This window comes from Loxodonta africana, chromosome 8 (genome assembly GCF_030014295.1).
Source record: "Loxodonta africana isolate mLoxAfr1 chromosome 8, mLoxAfr1.hap2, whole genome shotgun sequence".
Lineage (NCBI taxonomy): Eukaryota > Metazoa > Chordata > Mammalia > Proboscidea > Elephantidae > Loxodonta > Loxodonta africana.
Genome location: NC_087349.1, coordinates 90281257 through 90295863, shown reverse-complemented (window position 1 = coordinate 90295863; position 14607 = coordinate 90281257). Strand labels below are relative to the sequence as shown.

The window sequence follows — 14607 nt, the reverse complement described above, 5'->3', positions numbered from 1 at the left end:
GGTCTGATACATATTTAAGAATTATTATTTCAGAGTCCCTGGGTGGTGTAGATGGTTAAGCACCTGGTTGCTAACTGAAAGGATGGTGGCTCAAGTCCTCCCTCAGGTGCCTAGGCAAAAAGGCCTGGTGATCTACTTCTGAAAAATCAGCAGTGAAAACCCCAAGGAGCACAGTTCTGCTCTGACACACATAGGTTTGGAGTTGACTTGACCACAATTCGTTTTTTTTTTTATTTGAGCTGCTGCTTGGAGAATGAATTATGTGTGAATGTGGCCTGGAGGGAGGACTCCAGGCAACAATGAAGCAGAGATCAGGCAGGAGACTGCTGACTTGCAATAATTCCAGTAAGAAAAGATGATAGTTCAAACCACATGATGGTCATGAAGATGGAAAAAAGTGGGCAAAAGCAAGATATATTTGGAAGTCAAATTGACACTCGCTAAGCAACGGAAGAGAGAGGAGGAAAAAGAGGAGTGCGATGTGACCCCCTGATTTCTGAAGTTAGTGGCCACCTCGTGGAATGGAGTCTGTTCTATTTTGCACATTAGGCTAGCGATGACCTGGGAGACACCTATGTGAAGAGGTCAGGTAGGCAGATGGACAGAGGTGTCTACAGCCCAGGGGAGCGGTCTTGGCTAGAGACATACATTCATGAGTCAATATTCTGCACAGTTCCTGGCTGACCACCCAGGCACACATTTGGCAATAAATAAATGCTTATAAAATGACTGATTGATAACTGACAAAAAGGGCAAATGAGAATTTTGTACACTGGGAGACGTTTTGAATCTCCTGGCAAGGAACATTCAGGAAATGCCAACAGAGTGCCAGGTGCCGTGGCTGCTCGATAAATATTAATTTACAGTGATGAATCTCAAGAAAGCAATGAACTGTTATTTCAGTAACTGACCCTGCCCGGCTTAATTGGCTCCAGAGCTGGTGTTCAGCTGCTTGTACCTTCTGTTCCTTACTCTCGGTATCTTTTTTCCTGGTGGCTTATTTCCTGACCTGGGCATCTTGCTTTGTTCTTGGTCATTGCTTTCTTTTGCCTGCACATTCAGGGAATACTGTCATCACGCCAACACTGTCCCTAATGACTGTCTCAGAACTTGCTCTTCACATCTTTCTGAATCTGCTATGAATCATTAACATTAATTGAGCACCGATTCTGGGCCAGGCACCATTCTAAACACTTGACACATATGTCCCATTGAGAGCAGCCCTGCAAAGTAGATGTTTACCCTCAGGTTAGACCTTAGTCTCGCTGAGAAATTAAGCAGTTGGCATTAAGTTATGTAGCTAGAAAGTGGTAGAGGAGCAAGGATTCCAAACAAGTCCAGCTGAGTCTGCAGCCAGGCTCCCCTGCCTCCCAGGGTGTGATAAGCTTGTTGGATTGTGCCTGTGAATCTGTCCGTACCTTTGACTCACCTACATCCCCAGCAAAGCCCATAAGGTGATTTGGTGTCTGTTGATACCAACTGTGCATTCAAGTCAGGTTCTGTGTCTGTACCTCTGAGTGACAGTGTTCCACGCTGCATCAATGTCTCTGTAATTGCAGACTTGACTTGGGACTGAGCTGGAGGTTGCAAACCTGAGAGGGGGCCAAAAGACTGGGACATTATTAGTCACCAGAGAAACCAGGTATGTCAAAGCAACCCTGCTGGGCAGGATTGCATGAACTAGGGAAGAGGCAGCTGTAGGGAGAGGCATTGAAGACTAAGAGAAGGGAAGCAAGGCTGTGTGGGAGCAGTGGTGGTTCAATGGTAGAATTCTTGCCTTCCAAGCAAGTGACCTAGGTTCGATTCCCTGCCAACGTATCTCATGTGCAGCCATCAACCATCTGTCAGTGGAAGCTTGTGTGTTGCTATAATGCTGAATAGCTTTTTCAGTGGAGCTTCCAGACTAGGACAGGCTAGGAAGGAGATCTACTCCTTAAAAATCAGCCAGTGTGAAGGGTAAGACAGTATACAATACTGGGAAAGCCAGCACGTCTTGTACAAGGCAAGGTCATGGAAGCTCCATAGACACATCCAAACTCATTGAGCGACCGAATTGCTGGGCTGAGGGCCATGGGAACCATGGTCTCGGGGAACATCTAGCTTAATTGGCATAACATCATTTATAAATAAAATTTTCTACATTCTACTTCGGTGAGCAGTGCCTGGGGTCTTAAAAGCCTGTGAGCAGCCATCTAGAATATTCCACTGGTCTCACCCCTTTGGGAGCAAGGGAAAATGAAGAAAACCAAAGATACAAGGGAAAGATTAGACCGAAGGACTAATGACCACATCTACTACAGTCTCTACCAGACTGAGCCGAGTACAATTAAATGGTGCCCAGCTACCACCACTGACTGCTCTGACAGGAATCACAATAGAGGGTCCCAGATAGAGCTGAAGAAAAATGTAGAACAAAATTCTGACTCAAAAAGAAAGACCAGACTTGCCGGTCTGACAGCGTCTGGAGAAACCCTGAGAGTATGGCCCCCAGACACCCTTTCGGCTTAGTAATGAAGTCACTCCTGAGGTTCATTCTTCAGCCAAAGAGTGGACAGGCCCATAAAACAAAATAGACTAAAGGGGCACACTAGCCTTGGGGCAAGGACTGGAAGCCAGGAGGGGACAGGAAAGCTGGTAATAGGGAACCCAAGGTTGAGAAGGGAAAGTGTGGGCATGCCGTGGGGTTGTTAACCAATGTCATAAAACAATATGTGTACTAACTGTTTAATAAGAAACCAGTTCATTCTGTAAACTTTCATCTGAGGTACAAGAAAAAAAAAAAAAATCAGCCAATGAAAACCCTATGGATCACAATGGTCTGCTCCTCAACCGACCATGTAGATGGCACAAGTTTGGGCAGTGTTTTGTTGTGTTGTGTGTGGGGAAGCCATGAGTTGGGGGCCAACTTGATGGCAGCTAAAAACAACAACAAGCAGGGCTGTGTATAAAAAGAAGTAGACTTTTAATGCCTAGCTTTTTTAAGAGGTGAGACTTTCCTGTGCAAAGTCATAGGGAAAAAAATCATAACTCATTGTTCACAAGAAATAGCCCTTATGGCTTTATAAAAATGTGTTAATAAAGCTTTGATCTTTCTGGTCACAGATTGAAATGGAAAGGCTTTCTGTCTTCATTAGATATGTCCCCTAGCACAAAGGTGTGTTATAAGGAAAGTGATGTTTCACTAAACACAGGAGCAACGGTTTCACCTGCATCCAGGAGGAGCGGAGCCTTCCCTCACTCACAGGCCAAGTCCTGGGAGGCACTGCAATCTGGGCGGGAATTATTTGCAGTTAACATCACACAGGAGGACAAAGTGAATGGAAGCTACTCCTGCTGGTGCTCATCTAAAGAGCACCTGTTCTTCCAGCAAACTCGACCCTTTGTCACCTGACACCTGCCTGGCTGGATGAGACCCACTCTGCTTGCTGAGGAAATGGAGCTGATGAGTACCCATTGCTTGTTAGGTTTCCTGGGAAAAATGTGATACAGGGTTTTTAGATGCCAGCTATGTAAAAATCAAGTATCTACCAGGCATAAATTCTTAATGAATCAAACTGATAAAGGGCAACAGGTGAAAAACTTGGTTCAAAAGACAGGAAAAAAAAAAAAAAAAGCCACACTCATACCATATCCTTTGTTAAAGAAAGTGGTGGTGGCTTGCAGTACACAGCTCTGCTTTCCTAGGCAATGCGGCATTTCCTTCAGAGGCAAAACCAAAGGCCCATTGCCATTGAATTGATTCCAACTCATAGCAACCCTATAGGGTTTGTTTGTTTGTTTAATTGAAGCCGATTGTCACATCTTTCTCCCATGGAATGGCCGGTGGGTTCGAACCACTGACCTTTTGATTAGCAGTCAAGCACTTAACGAAAAAAACGAAGGGCGGCATTAAATAGTTATGTGGTAGAGCCTCATTCTGTGGCTGTCTGGGGAGTTCCAGCTGAGCCCTAGAAAGAGTATCTATGAACATACTCTGTATCTACCTAGTGACATTGCTAACAGTCCACCTGGCCCAAAGGGACAACTGACATGGTTTCAAGGATTTTAAGAAAGAAAGAATCTCTGTCCATCTCTTTCTCTCATACACATACAGGCAAAATCTTAAATTACATCATTCTTTCTTTCTCTTTTAATATGACACTCAAAATGCCGATACCTAAATTCTTTGCTATCTTCTCAAGACTTAGATCAAATTCAGAACAGAGTAGGCCCCTGAGAAGTATTTGCTGAATAAATGAACAGATGAAAAAATATTTACTGCCTCTGGTTTCCAAGAACTGGTGCCTAATCTTGTCTGGTGATTTTATGAATACCTCTAGGATGACTTCTTAGTTGTATTCTCATTTTAGCAACATTCTTTTAATGGAAATATTCAAACCACTCAAGCTTCCTACATATTGTTATAATTTTCCTATTAGACAAATGAAAAGTAGGAGTGAAGGATTTTTTGCCAATATGTTTCTTATGTCTAAGTGAAAACACTTATTTAAAGCATCTCACTGGAAATTTTGTATTTAATCCTATTCTCCCTTATTTGGATACTGATGAATAATCAAAGGACAACAAACTACGGGGTTAATGACAGGGCAAGATCAGACACCCAAATAAAGATCTGATCTCATCTTGGGTTTTTCTTTATGGATCACATCTTTTCTCCTGTCAGGCCATATTCCTGAAATGAGGAAGTCTACTCTGCTTTCAGACTAAGACCACCTGATAAATTTCAATGCCTTTCAGAGAAGTAAAATTTTATGTAGAAAGACGTATTAAACAGTGGTAAGTCTACTCTATGTGTGGATATGTATATACTTAAGTCTCTGAGGCAGGTTCAAAACCAAATCCACTCAACCCACCAGAAAGTATTGTTGTTTAAGGATGAATCTCAAGAGCATCAGAATTGGAGCCTTTTCCCCTTGATAAGGCAGACACAACTCTTTAAAAGATATCTGCTACTCTATATTTAATCAAAGTAATAACAACAAAAATAAGCAAGCCCCCAAGGGCCTTTGGTTTGAAGGATATTAGTCTGGCTATTAAATAAAACTAGCCAGAATTAAGATAGAAAATAGACCTTTAGTCCTGCCTTTCAAAGCTTGCTGGCATTCCAGGTGATAAGAGAACTGATTAGTGAAGGAGGGCTCCGGAAAGTTCTGTGGGCTGCTAAGCATTTTTAGGAGTGGATATATTTTTTCCACACTTATCTCCAGGAATAAAAATACAGTCACTTTTCTTGTAGAGCTTTATTTTTTTTTAAATGTCAAGTATATATGGCAAGGCATAAAGGTTTGCTCAATATGCGTTTGTGAGTACCCAGCTATTTATTATTTTCTGTACTTTTCCTGTTCGAAACATTTCATTAGTTAAAAAAATACTAAAAGAATTGAAACAACAGTAGCAAGGAAAACAACCAGAATGCCTCTCTATAATCATTAAAAGCATGAGACTTCAGATTCCAGGCTAAATAGGTGGTTAGTATTTTTTAAATAAAACCTGATTTCAAAATATAGATTATTAAGATATTAAATTTGGTGACATTCTAACAAACGTTAATAGAAACCAACTCCCAGGAAATCTGAAAGCCCTCCAATAACAACTGAGTGCTGACAATTCATCATACTTAACAAGGTGTATAGCCGAGTACTGACCTCCCGAGGACAAATGATCCTCTTGGGACGAGGTGCCTCTTGCTGTAACTGATACACTGTCAGAAAAAAAAAAAAAAAAAGATCATTATAATTAGAAAATGGCAACACAGACCAACATGCCTTCCCATATTTCCACCTGAGTACATCTCAAGAATCGAAAATATTTAAAACAAAACAAAAAGCAGCCATAACACAAAAAGGAGGACACAGGCACATTCTCAGTCTGGATAATGTCAGATCATTTATATGGAAATTAGTCACTGTGAATGTAAACTGGCAAAATTGATTTTTTTAGTCTTTTAAGGCCAATTTAGTTTTGTAATTGTTACTGGCATTGTTCATTTTATGGCTTCCTTGGAGGATGAGATATGACTGAAATTCTTCTGAATATTTTAAAGATGAAATTCTACTTGTGAGGACCTGAGTAGTAAGATCATATAATAGGGTTCCTGAATTTAAATGCCCGTGTCTCTTGACATACCAGGGAAAGACTGGCGTTAGGAGTGTCATTCTCTAAAATGGTAAGGTTATACACAAAGACACAACAGATTCTGGGAGTGAATGAAACACCAAGTCAGTTCTCTTTTCAGTATTCCATTTCTGCCCTGCGTATCACCATGGATTCTCATCCATTTAACTATCTTCCACCCACTGTCATTCCTTTTCCGTGGGCTCTTTCATACCTTAAATAAGAATGACTCTTTTCTAACCTGCTTTAAAGACAGATTTTCAGGCTGGGGCCTGGAGAAAAGCAGGTGACTTGTACACAAAAATGCAATTTATCAGACTATTATTTGTGATTTTTCAGATTATAACTTTTTTTTCCTGCTGCTCAGCTAGTCTGTTTATTTCTCTTAGAGAGAAAGCTACTCTAGGCAGGTACTTTTGAGTTCTGCTTCCTTGAAAATAGAGGTTGAAAACAAGCCAAATTGATGTTATCTTCAGAATCTTAAAGAGGGAAGAATTAATCTTAGATGGAAAAAAATTCAAAAAGTAAAAAACTCAATCATATAAAGTCTTTCTTAAAAAAATTGATAAGATAAGCACTAATTTCTGATTTATTCTTAGGGTCTAAATATAAAAAAGAAATCTTAATTGAAGGCCACGTGGTCATGTGGGAACAGATGAAAATGATGGACTATATTTTGTAATTATGGCTCCCCAACGCCTTCTGCTCAACATGGTTATTTTCTTACCCAATTAAGTATAGACTATCCAGCTTCAGCACAAAGAAGAAACTATCTAATTCTTCTTATAGATGTTGTAATGTGCCATATTTTTAAGCTTATGTTGCCCACACTAATGATAAGGCATGTGTCATTAAGGACAACTGTACCCGTATAGAAGCCCTGGTGGTACAAAGGTTAAGAGATCAGCTGCTAACCAAAAGGTCAGCAGTTTGCAATTCAAATCCACCAGTCGTTCCTTGGAAACACTATGAGGCAGTTCTAATCTGTCCTATAGGGTCACTATGAGTCAGAATCGACTCGTTATCAATGGGTTTGGTTTTGTTTTTTGATACCCATATAAGAAAGAAAAGCAGAGTTTAACCGAGCCCTTCAACTCAGGAGGACACCAAAAATGACATACAGATTTGAAAAACATAATCTGTAAACATCTGTCTCTGTATGGAAAAAGAGCCAGCAGATCCTAATGGACCAAAATATGGAAAAGTGGGACTGGATGGGGATAGATGAGCTGCCTTCCATACTAGATCATCAGCCAGTAGGCATATATTATTCGGCTTGAGCTACAGCATCCCACTAACTTCCATGGCACCACATTCTCCTGGTTTTCCTCTTTCTATCCTGGCTGCCCCTTTCCTGTCCCCATTGCTGACTTCCCCTCCTCTACCTCTCTACTGAATGTTGGAGATACCCAAGGCTTGTCCTAGACCCTCTCCAGGTGTCACAGTTTTCTGAAATAGTACTGTAAGTACAGAAGATGGCAAGGCATCACCTTTCAAGGCTGTGGGTTACAAAATATCCATGAGAAGAATTAAACGAACTATGAACTATATAGTACACCTACCAATGGAATTATATGTCATATAGGATCACTGTGAGTCAGAATCGACTGGACGGCGCACACATGCGCACACACACACACACACAGAGCTCTGGTGGCACAGTGGTTAAGAGCTCGGCTGTTAACCAAAAAGTTGGCAGTTTAAAGCCACCAGCCACTCTTTGGAAACCCTATGGATGATGGCACCTAACAATAACAACATATATATCACATAAAAAATCAAAACCAAACTCGTTGCTTTTGAGTCGATTCCAACTCACAGTGACCCTATAGGACAGAGTAGAATTGCCCCATAGGGTTTTCAAGGAGGGGCTGGTGGATTCCAGCTGCTGACCTTTGCAGTCATAGCTCTTAACCACTAAGTCACCAGGGCTCCATATATCACATATACTCACACATATCAGTATACATGTAATGCATATTTTTATTTTAAGTGAGTAAAATTACAATATGTATTCATTTTTGCTTGTATCTGTATACAGAAACTCCGGAAGGACCCACAAGGAAGTAATAAGAGCAATTACCTTCAGAGGGTGGAGGGGGTAGGGCAGACAAGGACAGGAATAAGAGAATGACTCCCTAATGTACACCTCAGTATATTGTTTTGACTTTTTGAACCATATGTATATATTGCTAATTCAAAACAAAAAAGAAAAGGCCATGGTAGATAAGGTGCACTGTAAAGAGAAAACATGAGGAAGAGTTGGCCAGTCAAAGATGGAGATACAGAAAGGGAGAGAACATTCCAGGCAGAGCTCTGGCAAGCGCAAAGGGTCTGGGAAGAAAAGAAAGCCTGCAAAGCGAGCCCCAGGAACTGCAGGTTGCTCAGTATGGCTGGACCACCATGAAGGTGGGGAGGCAAGACTGGAGGGTAGGTGGGGTCAACTCCTGAGGGTGGGTGGGGATTTTATCTGGGAAATCACAGAGAGCCATCATCTAAGAACTTGAAGAAAAAGAAGATCACCATCAGTTCTATGCCTTAAGAAGGTCACCAGGGTTGTGTGGGGAGAAAGGCTTTGGGGAGGACTGGGCAATCCAAGAGCCAGGTAGAGTGGGTCCAAGGCTACTGTGCGAATCTTGGCAAGATACTATGGGATTCTGAAACAAGTCTGTGGCAGTAGTGTGTCCTTGTGAAATGTTTCCAGTGCCCCTGCTCATTGAGGCACACAAATAAGGAAAACGAAACCCAGCTATTAATAATTGTGAGCGTTCCACTGACTAACCCAGTACTGCCCATGCCCTCCTTAAATCAGGAAGGAGGCTGCGTGGAGTTCCTGCCTTCCTTGCGTATCAGCCCAACACCTACCAAGCTGATTAATGAGCGCAATGGGAATGAAAGGGGCCATCTTCTAGAATCACAGTTTTAGATCTAAAGGGAATGCAGAACCCACACGCAGAGAAGGCTGTCTACGATTCTAGTCCCATGATCAACGTCCTTTAAAGCCAACACTTATCGGTAGGGTACACAGCGGGAATGGTTTCGTGAACACCATTTTTAAGGTCTGTCTTGATGGTGACAAAGGAAATGCCCCTGGTAGAAGAGAAAAACATTTTAGCTAAGGGCTCCTTTGCAATTCATGTCAGCAAATACGAGAGCATCTGCTGTGTGCCAGACGTCACAGTCAGCATCACAGTGGAGGCTTGGAGGATGAATGGAGAGAAAGGGAAAGGACAAGGAAACCAGCATATTGAGTCCTTGCCATGTGCCAGGAACATAATATTTTATTGAATCTTCACAAGGACCCAGAAAAAAATAACTTTGTATTATTATCATTCCCGTGTTCAGATGAGGAAACAGGTAAAGAGAGGTTATATATCTGCCCCAGGGCATAAGGTTAGTGCATCACTCTCTAGAGCCCGAATTTATTTTGCCTCAGGGCCTTTGGACTTGCTGTTCCCTCCCCTGGATTGCTCATCCCCCAGATATCTGTACAGCCCTTCATTCAGGGCTCTGCTCAAATCTCACCTTACCACAGAGGCCTTCCCTGAAATTCTACCCCATCACTCCACTCCTTTACTCTGTGTTACGGTTCTTCATAGCACTTGTCACCATTAACACACTTTCTATTTTACTTATTTATTTTGTACACTGCCTTTTTTTACTAAAATGTAAGCTCTTTGAGTCCAGGGATTTTGTTCTGTCCATTGCTGTATCCCCAGTACTTCGAACAGTGGTTGGCACATGTTGTTGTTGTTCGTTACTGTGAGTCTGCTCTGACTCATAGTGACCCCATGTACAACAGAATGAAAAGTTGCCCAGACCTGTGCCATCTTCATGATTGTTGGTATGCTCGAGTGCAACGTCATGGCCATTGTTTATTTTGAGTGCCTTACAACGTAGGGGCATCTTTCAGCTCTATATTGGGCAATATTCTGTTGTGATCCACAGGTTTTTTATTGGCTGATTTTTGAAGTAGATCTCCAGGCCTTTCTTCCTAGTCTGTCTTAGTCTGGAAGCTCTGCTGAAACCTGTCCACCATGGCTGACCCTGCTGGTATTTGAAATAACAGTGGCATAGCGTCCAGCATCATAACAAAATGCAAACTACCACAGTATGACAAACTGACAGACGGATGGTGGGCTTGGCATATAATGGGCGCTCAATGCATAGCTGGTGAATGAATAAACTGAATCAAACAGCCCGAAGGTCACAATCTGTGCCTTCTAGGAGACTCAGACCCAGTGAGGAAGACATATGTGGACGAAGCGTGGACCAATGCTGTAATGAGGGCAAGAAAGGGAAGCAGCTTATTCTTACTCAGGTGGTCCAGGATGGCTTTAGGAAGGGAAAGGCATGGAACTGGCCATGAAGAATTAGAGGGGTCTCCACAAGTAGAGAAGAGAGAGGGGTTACGGGTGGAAGGAAGAGCAGCAGCAGGGAAAGGGAATGGCATGCTGGTTGATCATGAGTCCAGCATGGCTGTGGCGCCAGGGTGTGAAGAGAAGGTGGAGGCCATACCCAGCTGCACCTTGAATGTCATGCTGAGGAGCACGGGTGCTCTTCCATCTGCAGTGGGGAGGCAGTGACACGCTTTGAGCTGGGCAGTGGCACAATCAGGTAATGGTCATAGAGTAAGACTATTTAGAATAATAGAGGCTGTCATTTTCGGGACATCCATTACGTGTCAGATACCTTGCATGCATTTTCTCATTTAATCTTCCCCCAAAGTTTCCCACCTCACTGATAAAATAATGGAGATGCCCAGCTTTGAAGAATCTCGCTCAAGGTCATACTGATAATATGATAAAATCAAGATTTGAAGCCTGAATTTAGACCCAAGCTTCTATTTCTCAGTCTCAGCCAGCGGTTTCCCAATGTAGGTGGTGGAGAGGTCCCATATGGGGCTGTTGGCAGTACAATTACTGAGGAGCTGTTACGAAACACAGACTCCCAGACTCCATCCCTGAGGATATTGACCCTGCCCCTCCCACAAAAAACCAAACCAGTTTCTGTCCAGTTGATTCGACTCATGGCGACTCCATGTGTGTCAGAGTAAAAATGTGCTCCATAGGGTTTTCGACAGCTGATTTTTTGGAAGTTGATCACCAGACCTTTCTTCCGAGGCATCTCTGGGTAGGCTCAAACCTCGAAACTTTAGGTTAGCAGCTGAGCATGTTAACCACTTACACCACCAATCTGTTCTTTTCAAAGCTCTTTAGGAGATTCTAATGCATAGCCAGAGTAGGGGCCACCACCCTTTGCCTCAACAAAGGAAGGATCAGAGAAGGGGAAGCTTGGAGGCAGGGAAGCCAGAGAGAACATTCTTTTAATTGTATAGGACAGAGATGTGGAAATGTGAGTTAAGAACGCATTGGTGGAAATGCAGAGGAGCAGGCTGAGTTGATTGCAACGGTGGGTTGACACACTTGATTACTAATTGTACAGACGGAAGAACCGTTCGCGATTGGGAGATTGAGATACTATTAATAGAAATGGATGACACCGATGAAGGAATGTTTCTGGACAGTTCCTCTGCTGCGTCAACAGGTGGAAGGCCACAGCAGTAACCTCTGTGGACCCTCTGAGCTTTAGTAAAGGGAAATGTAGTAGTTCACATATCTTACAACAAAGAACTATTTGTTGTCAGTCACAGTCAAGGGACAACTTGGAAGAGGGGAGGGAGAGGGCTCTCTGCAAATCCCTCAAGCTACTTCTCTTTCCTGGTCCCTCAGCAGCAAACATCATTAACCAATTGCCCTTTCTCAGTGAGTAGGTCTCAGATCATCAAGACCTGCTTTGTGCTGTTCCAAGCACCAGAAGTTGACAAACAGGCGCAGAAGCCTATCTGCCATCTGTGCTATGTGTCTACAAAGATAATGAGATGGCAACCGACTACCCTGATAACAATATAAAAATGGGGCCCTAGCTCCAATCCTAGCCTCCAGTGAGGGTCCAAGCCCCTCCTTTTCAAAGTTAGCTATAACAGAAAAAAAAAAAAAAAACAACCTCTGAGGCAGGTTTGATATAACTGAGACATATCACATAATCTGAAAATGTAGCTTCTTGAATTTTCTTTGTTCAACAAACACGTTTCACAAGCAAAATGAAATAACGTCTGTCAGGTTCTGTGGGCTGAGAGGCAATATGATAGAATATGCTTCTGCAACAGTGTGTCCCAAATACATTCCAGGCATTCCCCACCCCTTCTAGAACCTTCTAGAATACACAAGAGAATTCTTAGCACTCAAACTAGCTGATATGCAGGGAAGGCCACCACTGGGGGACAGAGAAGTGGAGAAGGGGATCCCCTGCTCACTGGGAAACCTAAGGCAGATGGAGACATCTAGAGCTCAGAGGGAATGTTTTACTTTTTCTCCAACAAGCAAACTTGACCCATCTCCTCTGGGAACAAAACCAACCTATTCCCCGTGGATGACTTGTCAAAGGCCATGGTTTGCATGACACTGAAGCCCAGTTTAGATCCATAAGCTCCCAGAGATTCTGCAGGGATGTTTTCTAACAGCCTCCTTCTTTCTAAGGAGGGCAAGGGGACCCAGGAGACAAATCTGGTCTCTTGGTCACAACACTGCACCAGCACCACCCCTGCTTACTTACTGCCCATGTGTTTCCAGCTTTCCCAGGAAAAAATCACGGCCATGAGTAGGGAATTGTAGGTGCTCTTGAGATCTTCCTCAGCTCAACCCCATACTCCAACCTGCTGCGTTGCCTGGCTAACAGAATGCCAAGTCTTAAGGAGATTTAGTCCTTCTCTTGCCTAATGACACTTGGAAGGGGGTCTCAAGCATAAGTATGAATAAGAAATGGGGTCACCATGAGTCAGAATCCTGGCAGGAATCTAACAACAACATGGGGTTTGGTAACATGTATATCTCTCCACTTTTCCAAATCAGAGATCCGGGCTGGGGCCGAGGAATTGTTATAAGTACTCTCCCCAGGCGATGCTGATGCAGGTGGTTGCAGATCAGGGTTCTGGGATCCTAAGCTCCTGTTCAGAAAAACAGCACAAGCTATGACTGTTTGACCTACTGCCCGGGAGAAAATCCTGGGAGAGTTGTCAGCGGCAGTATCTGCCGCCTAATTGGCACTTGATCTCTTAAAAAATAAAATCTTTCAGAGTATACCCATGGTAGCTGGCTTTTGAACTTGTCTGCTAAGAGCATCCAGTTCATACAGTTCTGGCTTAAAATTTAGAATGTGGTTTCTTTCTTTCTTTTTTTTTTGAAGTGAACTTTAAAGCAGCTTTTAGGGCATTGAAACCAAAGCTCTCTCAGTGCCTTCATCAATGTTTTTGGATTTGGTCTTGACTGTTAAGGGTTAGTTACAGATGTATCATACTTTGGGAAATTATTCTGTGGGAACAGCTCCGTAGGAGGAAGCATTAACTTCTAAGGCAGGCGGAGGAGCGCAGAGGGCAGGAAATTAAAGGATATCACGAGACAGCTCCTTGAGTCAAGACCTTATCTGTCCTTGTGACACCACAACTTTAAGTGCAGCGTCAGCCTTAACACAGAGCCTTAATATGTGTTTGTTGAATGAATGAATAAATTAGTAGTTTGTCAGTTTGTCATACCGTGATGGCTTGAGTGTTGCTGTGACGCTGGTGGCTATACCACTAGTATTTCAAATACCATCAGGGTCACCCATGGTGGACAGGTTTCAGCAGAGCATCCAGACTAAGACTAGGAACAAAGGCCTGGTGACCTACTTCTGAAAATTACCCAATGGAAACCTTACAGATCACAACAGAACACTGATTCATTTTGGACACTTCATCAAGAGGGATCAATGCTGGAATAGGACATCATGTTTGGTGAAATAGAGGGCCATCAAGGGTGAGGGAGACCCTTGGTAAGATGGATTGGCACAACAACATGCTTGTAATCATTAGGATGATGGAGAACCGGGCAACATTTCTTCTGTTGTACATAAAGTCACGATGAGTTAAAGTCACTTAAACAGCAGCTAACAACAACATATTTTCTATTAAATATTGAGAGAGCTGATTTCTAAGCTTCTTAGACTTTAAATTTCTAAGTTAAACATTTGTGGTTGCTTCACCAGCATCCATTCCCATTCTCCCGCATCCTAATAATGTTCTCCATTTCCCAGTCATGTGGGGTTCTGCTGGATGCCCCCTTGCCCAGTTCCAGTGGTGGGTCTTCATTGATCTAGGGCAGCTGGCATACCCCAATTCTCTGACCACCGTGATGGAGGCAGGAATGGGCAACCGAGACCGACCCGGGCTGAGACTACTCAGTTCTAAGCCTATGCTTAAGTGTCAGGAAAGCAGGCTGTCTCTTTGGCTGCTGCTCTTGAATGAGGAGGTGGTAGCCCTAGTGCTGTAAATAGCTATTGGCAGATCACAAGGGAAGAGCCTACTAAGAGTGGAGCCAAACCTGAGCCAGTGGATCCAAGAAAGGAAGAAATACAAACTGGGTTCTGGTAGTATCGTTTGAGTTGCTGGAACAAGCC

At 43.0% G+C, this 14607-nt stretch overlaps 1 protein-coding gene across 2 annotated transcripts in view; it reads right to left on the bottom strand.

The window, feature by feature from the left end:
* The window catches only part of CHN2 (chimerin 2), a 363690-nt gene that overhangs the window by 174777 nt on the left and 174306 nt on the right, over positions 1 to 14607 (bottom strand). For both annotated transcript variants that reach the window (XM_003407040.4, XM_064290106.1), the window contains exon 3: positions 5646 to 5701. In XM_003407040.4, the coding sequence (XP_003407088.2) occupies positions 5646 to 5701 (56 nt within the window). The remainder of the gene's footprint in view (positions 1 to 5645; positions 5702 to 14607) is intronic.